This window comes from Hirundo rustica, chromosome 23 (genome assembly GCF_015227805.2).
Source record: "Hirundo rustica isolate bHirRus1 chromosome 23, bHirRus1.pri.v3, whole genome shotgun sequence".
Classification (NCBI taxonomy): Eukaryota; Metazoa; Chordata; class Aves; order Passeriformes; family Hirundinidae; genus Hirundo; species Hirundo rustica.
The window spans coordinates 937381-947636 of NC_053472.1; the positions used below are offsets into that span (position 1 = coordinate 937381).

The 10256-nt window shown below is 55.5% G+C and overlaps 1 protein-coding gene across 2 annotated transcripts in view; it reads left to right on the forward strand.

The window, feature by feature from the left end:
* ETS1 (ETS proto-oncogene 1, transcription factor) overlaps positions 1 to 8139 on the forward strand; it is a 66999-nt gene extending 58860 nt beyond the window's left edge. For both annotated transcript variants that reach the window (XM_040085057.2, XM_040085058.2), the window contains 2 exons: positions 6219 to 6337; positions 7289 to 8139. In XM_040085057.2, the coding sequence (XP_039940991.1) occupies positions 6219 to 6337; positions 7289 to 7504 (335 nt within the window). In that variant the 3' untranslated portion in view covers positions 7505 to 8139. The remainder of the gene's footprint in view (positions 1 to 6218; positions 6338 to 7288) is intronic.
* The last annotated feature ends 2117 nt before the right edge of the window (positions 8140 to 10256 follow it).

Genomic DNA, 10256 nt, shown 5'->3' on the forward strand with positions numbered 1-10256 from the left:
CCAGAGCTCCAGGAGAGCTGGGACACAGCTCCAGGGATGCCCAGGGTGGGAGTGTTGGGGTGTCTATACAGGAGCAGGAGCTGGGCTGGATGATCCTGGTGGGTCCCTCCAGCTCAGGAGATTCTCTGACCCTGAGATTCTACATTAAGCCAGATTTTAACTTCTTTGCCATGACACAGAGTGCATCCGTGAAATCCAGGCAAGGGATGGGTCGGGATGTATGTTCAGTGCTAAACCTCACGCTGGCTCAGCTGAGCTCCTTCTGAGCTCCTTCTGAGCTCCCTGGTTCAGCAGCAGAGCTGTGTTTGGTGTGAGTGGGCAGAGATCCCTCCAATGCCTGAGCCCAGCTGGGCTAAAGCTCAGCTCTGCCTCCACATCCCCTGGGGCTGTGCCGTAGGTGGATCCTGCAGCCTCTGATGATTCCCACGGCCACCAGCATCCTGCAGGAGCCATGGCACCACGTGGATAAACTCAGCTGGATCTTTGTGCCCTGTGTTGGTGTTTGCAGCCCGTGCTGCTGCTCCCCTGGTGCTGCAGGGCCACAGGAGGCTCAGCCTTGCTGGTTTGCCATGGCTGTTCAGCACTGAGCTGGTTTTGGGTTCCCTTGAGCAGCTCTGTGGCTTGGCAGCCGAGTTACGGGGTTTGTTTTCTCTGCGGTGGGCAGGACCGACACGCCGGGGATTTCCATCCACGGTGTCGGTGTTGCCGTGGCCTGGAGCTGCTGCTCCTCATCACTGAGCACACGGCAGGGCCATCCCCTCGTGTTCCAGAGGGGACAGGAGGGGAGAGGTGAGGTGAGGTGAGTGCACTCCAAGCCCTGACCCTGTGGATGCAGGGCTGCGGTTGTGTGGGTGCTGCCTCCTGTCCCCTGCTCAGGGCCTGCTTAGGGAGGTGCTGAACCCTTTAAAGCTAATCCCAGCACTCAAAGAGTTAATGCCTCTTCCAGCTGATGTCACCCATGACCTGGGTGTCCCTCTCAGAGCAATTCCATCCTCATTACCCTGCTGGGCATTAGGAACTCAGGAGGCAGTGCAGGAACAGCCTCCTTCACAGATGTTATCCCACCCCGGCGCTCTCCCCACCCAGCTGGACCTGCCCAGGCCAGACCTCGCCCTGACCCCGGCTATCTGCACCCACAGGGCTGTGTCATGGGGCCCAGATGTTCCTCTGAGCCCCCGTGCAGCGTGAGCTGCCTGTGCTGCACAGCCTGAAGCCTCCCCGGCCTCTGTTCGTGAGCGATGCTTATCTGTGACCCAGCAGTGAAAGAGCAACTGCTGTTTTGCAAGCGAGTCGAGGCGGCCCGAGGAAAGTGGGTCTCTTTCAGGACAGTTCAGGTGCTGCTGCCCCTCCTCCTGGTGCTGTGCTGCTGCTCTGAGGCTTCCACAGGCGAGATCCCCCCTGTGCTGTGGTCATCAGCACCCAAAAATCTGCCAGCAGCTCTCCTCCTGTCCCCTTTCCTGCGGCACTGCAGTGGTGTGGCAGTCCTTGCCCTCCCTTCCTGGAGGCACCAGCATCCTCCCTGCCTGCACTGCTGGAGCAGCGTCCCTGTGGGCATCTGCAGCCATGGCATGGGCTTTGGGAATGCAGGCACCCCCTTCCTGTGCTCAGGAGCTCCTCTGGGCCTGCTGGGATGCAGGGGATGGTGTTACCCTGCTCCTCCTGGGCCATGGCCTTCACCTGCCCTCAGCATGACCACCCAGCAGCTCCTGCCCACTTTTGTCTTGGGCAGGGTCCAATGTGCTCAGTGCCCTTCTGGCCTCCCCAGGGTGGGACCAGGGCCGCTTCAGTGGCTCCTGCCCCACCTGCCAGATGTGCAGAGGAGAGCAAACCCAGCCCCACGCACCGCTGCCCAACCGTGGCGGAGCTCAGCCCTCCCCAGGGCTCCTCCTGCCCAGGGGGGTGATGGGGGGCTGCAGCTCTGGCTGTCTCCTCCACACACCCAGCTGGTGCTGCTCAGCAGCTCGTGGCCTGCAGGGCCGTCATCAGGGGGATGTGGAGCTCACAAAACCCCTGGAGCTCACAAAACCCCTGGAGCTTTGCCAGGTGCCTCTGGAGTCAGCCTGTGAGTCCAGGGACAACGCTCTCAGGCACAGGGTGGGATTCTTGGGGTTGTCCCGTGAGGAGCCAGGAGCTGGAGTCCGTGATCTGTGTGGGTCTCTTCCCACTCATGAGATTCTATGAGATCAGTCCTCCCAACACCCCTTCCTGGGAGCACAGGAGCTGCAGCAGGGAAGCAGCTCTGGCCTGGACTGGCCCCCTGGCTGCTCTGCTGCCTGTAATCGTGGCCGTGTTGCTCCCTAAGGAAGGCGCTTCCCGGGCCTTTTCCTGCTTTTTCACACCTGTTCTGTGGAGATGCCTCCATCCAAGCCCCACCACTTTGCAGTGTCTGATGCCTGCACCAGCCTGGGCAGCAGCTGGGGAGGAGTTCCCGGTGGGAATTGGTCTGACAGGGAGTGATGGGGACCAGCACTCTCAGCACCTTGGGGGATTTGGGGACCGTGGTGCCATCAAAGGGGGCGGGCAGGTGAGTGGGGCAGGAGCTGTTTTGGAGACGTTGCCAGGGCCGATTGTTTGTGGGGTTGGAACCACAAACCGCAGGGCGCCAGGCAAAGGTGCCTCGCTGGGGGGGTTGGTGGGTGGGTTTTTTTTTTTTGTCTTCATGTCTTGTTTGAAGCAAGGGAAACAAAACAGAGGCCGTTGGGAGGGGTGGGTGTGTTAAACCGTCCCGAGAGAGATGCCGGGGCTGGGGCTGTGCCCTCCCTGTGCGGTGCCCGTCTGCCCCAGCGTGGCGGTGCCACGTCGCCGTGCCACTGGAACATCCAGCAGAGTTTGGTATCCCAGCGGTTGGGAAGGAGGTGGGGAACCTGTCCTGACCCAGGAAGGATGGCTCAGGGATGGCGTGGCACCAAACCCTTCGCTCTGGGGACACCACCAGGGCTCGGTGCGGAGGAAGCCCCGCTCGGCCAGCGGTTCCCAGCTCCCACAATTCCCACTGTCACCCGGCTCAAGAGGAATACTTTCCCCCTGACGCCACAGAATTCCTGTGGTGTGACAGTCCCTGCAGAAGGAGCCCGTTCAGTGCCACCAAGGCCAGACAGGGCCCCCATTGTGGGCGCTATTTTTAGCAGCCCCGTGGGTGCGGGAGGTCGCTGTGGTGTGGGAGGACACCCCCACCGCTCTGAGTCCTCCCCTTGTCTTTTGTGAGCCAGGGCTGGGTCTGCTCTGGGAAGCCCTGGCTGTGTGTGGAGGGAGCAGTGACATAAAAGCTGCCTTGTGCCTCCCCGCCTCACGCTTGGAGCTGCATCCCGATCCAGGCTGCGGGAACAGGTGGTTGTTTTGGGATAACCAAGGCAGCAGATCCTGTGGTGGGAATCACCCACTGGCCTCAGGACAGCCTGGCTGTGTGTGCTTGTGCCGTGGAGTGATCCCAACCTGCCTTCCCGGTGGGGATTTCCAGCCCTGCCTGGGATGAGGGGAGGGGTTGGAGCAGAAGGGATGGAAGACGGGCGCTGCTCCCCGCTCCTGTGGATGAGGAGATTTGGGGTGCAGGGACAAGCCTGGGAGCTTCCTGGTTACCCTGTGACATTAAGGGGAGTGGCGTTGCTGCATGAACCGCCTCGAAATCCTCTGGGAAGACATTCCCTGCTCCTTGCTGGCTGCAGAGTGGCTCATTTGTGAAGATCCCCTCTCAGCACTAATTATAGCTGCGCAGATGATGCCCTGACCTCCAGCACTGCTCCCTGCTCTGCTCTCCTCCCTTCCAGCGCTGATTTGGGCACAGGCCTGGGCATGTGCCGGCGTTTGGCTCCTGCCACCTCGCTGCCATCTCCGAGCGGTGCCACATCTGCCAGGCTCGGCTGCCTCCCCCTCGGGCAGGGAGGGGGTGTTTACAGGAGCTGGGACATGCCTGGAGCCCTGCATAAACACATTCCTCACATAATTGCCTGTCCAGGGAGAGGAATTTGGGGCTTTACGCCTGTCCTGCAGGCGGCTTGGAATAGACCTTGGGAATCCCTGTTCCAAGGATGACACCACTTCCTTGGAAATCCCGAAATACCCAGCAGAGTGGCACTGGGGGTGATGGCAGGAGCCCTACCTTGCTTGCTGGAGTGAGGGCAAGGATTCCTGGGTTTCCCAGCACCTCTCCCGGCCAGCTGGCAACCAAACAGGAATGGCACTGGGCATTGCCTCAGGGCTGGTGAGGCTGGAACCTCCAAAGATCCTGCAGGGCTAGGATGGCCCAGGGGTGTTCTGAGGGCAGTTCCCTGCCCAAGAACCCGTCACCCAGGACATGAATTTCCGTTCCTCTTATTTTGGGGAAGAAATCAACCAAAAATCCTTATGCTTCGTTGGGCAGGAGAGAAATCAATGGGAGGGTGTGGACCTGGCCTTGGACTCCTTGGGCTGTGTCTCAGTTAACTTGATTTGGGCGTTGGACACTCCCTGGCTTTGTGTGGGGAGTTGGTGCAAGGTCACATGGGCCAAGAGAACTCATCCCTGTGGGAATTCGCCTGGGGAAGGCCTCAGGCAGCCACTAAACCTTTTTCCTGGTGTTTTCTCTGCATTTAGAGCTCACTGCTATAAATAGGCCTGAGCCTGGAGATGTGGTAGCACTTCAGGCCAGGCTTTTCGCTCTTCCCTTTCAACAAGAGGCGAAGGCGTCATCTGAATTTCCTCCCTCATTTTGGTGTGGATAATCTGGCTCCATCCCTACTGGAGATTGTGATTGTGGAGTCAACATCTTGGCAAGCTCCAGAGGAGCGACGGGCTGGAGCCTTTCCCCACCGAGTCCCTTCCCATTTCCAGCAGAATGAGCCGGGAGCTCCCTGCCTTGCCCTGCCTGTGGCTGTGATAACCTCCAGGCTTGGCGCCGACAAACCCCTGGAGCGGTTCCACGGGGATAACAGGAGGGAAACAATTTGGGAAGGGCTGGATGGGACACAGCGATTCCCGTGTCCTGGAGCCAGCTCTCTCATTTCCTCCTCCCCAGCAGCTTTTGAGTAATTTTGAACTTTGTGGAGAAGGGAGCAGTTGTCCCTTCCCTCCGTGGGTTATCCCGCAGCTGCAGCTCGGACAGCATCCATTGTCATTCCTGGGAACAGGCTGGGCTCCATCCCTTTTTCTGAGTCCGTAACTCATTTTTTCCTTGCTTGAAGCTTTGCTCAGTGCTGCCAGAACTGGGATTACCCCAGCTAATCCAGCCTGTGCAATTCCCTGTGGGATAAATAATTTCCTCTCCTCTGCCAGTCTCGTTATAATTATTGTCATTATTAGTGATCTATTGCAAGCTGTGTTTAAACCGTGGCAGGGTCACTCCCAAAACACCTTGCCCACAGCTAAGTGCAATGTTTGGGGCATGGCCACCTTTGGAAATTGCTCGTCAAAGAGATTTTAGCTCCAGAGCTTTTCCTCTACCTTGGATTGGGACACAAGCCCAAGGAAGAGATGAGTGTTTCAAAACTCCTCCACGACTTCAGCCAAACCCAGCCGCAGGCTCTCACTGGTGGCACTGGGACAAATTGGTGGTGGCCAAAGTGAGCGATTGGAGGGGAGGTGGAGCCCAGGTGTGGAAGGAGAGGCGGAATGCCCGTGGCATGGGATGTTCCGCATCACCTCGTGCCTCTGCAGCGGGGTCAGGGGAGCAGCAGCCACGGGGAGTTCCTTATGGATTTGCTGTGCCAAGGGGGTAATGAGGAGATCCTGGGCTGGGGAGCTCTGTGTGCCCCCGCCCTCCCCACCAGCCGGCAGAGCCCATTCCTGTAGCAACACGCCCTGGAAAGAGGCCAAGGAATTCCTGTACCTGGGTCCCCCTTATCTCGATCAGCAGCATGGAGCAAGGAGTCACGGTCGGGAAGCGGAGTCTGCCGGAGTTCAGCCATGGCTGGCGGCTCTTTGGCACAGATTGGTGCTGCTCCGGTGCCAAGGCAGTGGCTCCTCCTGTTTGTGTGCCAGAAAAATAATCCTATTTATGTAACCCCACGTGAAGCATTCCAGGGCATGAATATTCAGCTCTTCCTGCAAATAGGAAGTTTTGATACCTGTAAGGATTAACTCCCATCTCAGCTGCTGCCCTGTGGCTGCTGGTGGCTCTCTTTGACAGGAGAATGCTTTATTTTATTCAGTGAGCACCTTTTGCATGTGATTTTTTTCCTCCTCTGCCGCAGAACGAGCTGTGCTTTTCCTGGCATTAATATCCTGTGTTTCCATTGTCTTTCTAGGCAGCGGACCCATCCAACTGTGGCAATTCCTGCTGGAACTGCTCACTGACAAGTCCTGTCAGTCCTTCATCAGCTGGACGGGTGATGGCTGGGAATTCAAACTTTCAGACCCAGATGAGGTAAAGTGCCCTGGAATTAAGCGCACAACCCAAATTCCTCAGAAATATTGGTGTGGATAAGTTTCTCCTCCTCCCTTTGGGCAGCCACTTTTTTCTGGTCTTGGATATGTTGTGGGGACCCAAGGAATCAGAGTCCAAGTGAAAGTTTGCTGAAAGTTGGGATGCAGTCACCCTTTTGGAAGCAGGGCTTTGTGCCCAAAGTTGGTGGGAAGTAGCTGAAACACCTTAGGGAGAGGAGCAGGGGCAAAGCTCTTCAGATTAGCTGGGTACAGGTGAGGGGCAGTTGTCCCCTGGTTTGGGGAACAGATGGGATCTTTGTCCCCTTCCCTGACTGGAAGGTGGGGGTTGGTCTCTTCTGCCTGGAGGAAGAGACAGAGCAAGAGACAGAACAAGAGGAAGTGGCCTCAAGCTGCACATGGGGAGGTTCAGGTTGGCTATTAGTGAACATTTCTTCATGGAAAGGGTGTCCAGCCCTGGCACAGCTGCCCATGGAGTCCCCATCCTGGGGGGATTTAAAAGCTGTGTGGATGTGGCACTTGGACATGGATCAGTGCTGGGGAACGGTTGGACTCCATGATCTTAGAGGGCTTTTCCAGCCTACATAATTCCATGAGTGACTGGAGCCTGCCAAAGTGCAAAAGTGACGGGCACTGGGCCATTGCATATTGGTGTCATCTGGTTTAGAACTGGCAGAAGGTGGAGGAGGAACCTTGGGGAAGGGATGAAGGACTTGGGATATGAGGATATATCTGAGGCAGGACACGAAATTATCCCAATAAACCCTCATGGAATGCTCTGCCATGTTCTGCCATTGCACAGAGGCTGGTTTTCCCAAGCATCAATTCTTAACGAGGAGAAAAATCCTCCCCCTTCCTGGTGGGAAGGGGACATCCACACGGATGTCCCAACCGAGCCGGGCTGACTTTTCCTCCCTGTCCCCGCTCCCTGCAGGTGGCCCGGCGATGGGGCAAGAGGAAAAACAAGCCCAAGATGAACTACGAGAAGCTGAGCCGCGGGCTGCGCTATTACTACGACAAGAACATCATCCACAAGACGGCCGGGAAGCGCTACGTGTACCGCTTCGTGTGCGACCTGCAGAGCCTGCTGGGCTACACCCCCGAGGAGCTGCACGCCATGCTCGACGTCAAACCCGACGCCGACGAGTGACAGGGACGCGGGGGCACCGCTGTCCTCCGGGAGAGCCCACGGGACTCGTTTGGTGGTTCTTTTTTACTGATTTTCGCTGTTCTTCTGCTTGGTTTTTGTTTTGTTTTTTTTTGGTTTTTTTTCTTCCAAGGGCCACGCAGATTCGAGGCTTTGAGGATGTCGGGGGACAGGAGGGAGGAAGAGGAAAACTTTTGGGAAGGATGGGCTTTTTGTTGATTTCCTGAAAGCACCAAGACAGGCTTTTCTGGAGGCAAATTCAGAGTTTTAAGAGAGCCAGAAAAATGTAGCTCACTTAAAAAACAAAACAAGGGTCCCCCTCCCCACCCGTGGTTGTTTAGAAGAAAATGCGATTGAATGGATCCCTTTGGTTGCTCACACACAAACTGACAGGTCAGAAATGACAATATTCCTGAGGATTTGAGGAATTTAAACTTTATTTCTTTTGGAAAACCAAAATGGGTGAATATTCTTGCTATGGGGAGGGGCAATATAGGAAAAAGCCAAGAACTGTTGTTCTTGTTCCATCACCTTTCTGTCCATTGTCTTCTTTTCTACGAGAGATAGAGTTTTTCCTGGGAGGGATCAAGACTTTTTTATTTTTTTTTAAGGTTTTTTTATTAAATTTTGTGCCAGTATTTGTTTTTTGGTTTTTCGTTTTTGTTTTTTGTTTTTTTGGTTTTTTTTTCCTAAATAGTCTTAAGCTCTAAGATGGTCTCAGTATTGCAATATTATGTGTGTTTGTTTCTGTTCTGCCAGCAGAGAGTTTTACCCCAGGGAGGAAAAAAAGAGGAATTAGTTTATGTAGACCTCACTGGAGAATTGGAATGCTGGGACTGGGATGGGAAGGAAAATGAACTCCAAAGTGGCTCCTGTTGATGCTGGCTGGGGGTGCCACTCATGTTTCTAGCCCCACACACTGTGCTGATAATGCTGGTTGAAATCCCTGCATTTTTTTCTTTTTTATGTTTGGTTGCACAAATCCTCTCAAAATGTCTTTTTGCATTTTCCAAATCACTTCTTTTGCTCAAGGAACACTTTGGTGCTTACAGAAAACATTTTTGGGGAGGGGGGGAAAGGAGAGAAATTCCCATGTTTTCAAGATGGTAAATGGAAAATATGCAAGTTAATTGAGGGGAAAAAAAAATCAGGAAAAAAGTTCAAAACCCAAAGGGAAATGTTTTTTCCTTCCTATTTCAAGCAGCTCTGTCTTTATGGCTGTGTGTGGGCGCAGCAGAAAGGAAATTGTCCCTGCAAGTGGGCTCTTTATGGCTCTTGGGCTGCTGCTGCCACCAATCCTGCTGGGGTGTGGGCGACACGGAGCACTGCCGGGATCACCAGGGATGGCTGTGGGATCAGTCCTGGGCCAGCTGCTCCCTCCGGCTCCAAACCCTTCCTGCAGCTGGTTTGCTCTGGAGGGGTCACTCCTGCTGTTGCCAGTGCTCCCTGGGATGCTCTGGCCAGGCTGAGGACAAGGTGCCACCGCCCTCGGGTGCGCTCGGTGGGAGTTGGAGGGTCAGAGGTTGTTCCCATATCCCGATACAATCCCAAAGGCAGATCCCCGCAGATTTGGCTGCCCAAGGGAATCTCTCACCCCGCTGGGTGTTTTCATTTAAAGGCAGCATTTTGTACTTCACCGAAATCCCTTCTCTGCGTGTGCTTTGTCTGTGTCTTTAGGGCACAGAGTTCATTGCAGAGGCACTGTGGGACAGCTCCGGGAATCGGGGGTCAGAGCCTTTCCAGAGCTGCTGTGGAGTGATTCCTGCCTGATCCCAGTGGATCAGGTGGCAGGACAGGGATCTGTGTAAAACAGCCAGAATATTCAGGCACAAACCCCCTCACACAGGGGCAGAGCTGGAGGGGAGCCCAATCCCAAAGTGATGCCCAGACGTGCTGAGCTCTCCTCCTTTCCCTCCGGAGCTGGGGAGACTCAGCACCTCTGTATCCTAAAACTGGTCATTTTAGGGAAAGTCAGCCCCGGGATTGCTGTGTCCTTATAAAAGGTGGTGTTGGAGGGGAAATGGGAAGGCCGGGACAGAGCTCCTGCCAAGGGGGAGGAAGCTGAGGGGGTCCAGGAAGGAAGGTTGTTACACTCAGGTGCTGCGGGTTGTCCGAAGGAAAGGGTGGGCTGGATGGAAAGGAGGGAAGAGGGGATGAAAGGAAGGTGAAGGGAACCCCAAAGGAGGAAGGGAAAGCTGCCCACTGAGAAGCAGAACTTGGGCTCATCTCCTTGGGCAGGCAGGGAGGAGGAGGATGGAGGCAGCCTGGGCAAGCTGGAGGAAGGAAAGGAAAATTGGGATATCATGAATGAGACCCCCATAGGAGAGGCTGTGGGACAGATCCAGCCTGAGCCAAGGTTGGGCAGCTGGACAGGGAGCCAGGAGAGGTGTGAGGGCACAGAGTGCACAGGGAGGAGCTGTTACAGAACATCCCAACAGGTAGGGTTGTATTTCCAGCAATCTGAGGGTTTTCTGGGATGTTCAGGGTTGCTGCAAAGTGCCCAGAGCTTGCCCATCATGGGTTACTCAAATCCCCCTTCCACCCTACAAAGGACTCCCAGACATCCCAGCTCCTGCCCCTGGCACAGGCCGTGTCCCAGGACATCCCTCCTGCTTTGCTCCGATGCTCCAGCTGAAAAAGAATGAGAATGGGATAAAATTTCCCTGCAACAGGAGGAATTGCAGGTTTGGCTATAACCCCATCCCCCTGCCAGGCTAAAATCCCTCATCCACTGTGCTTATTCCAGGTCTCCAAG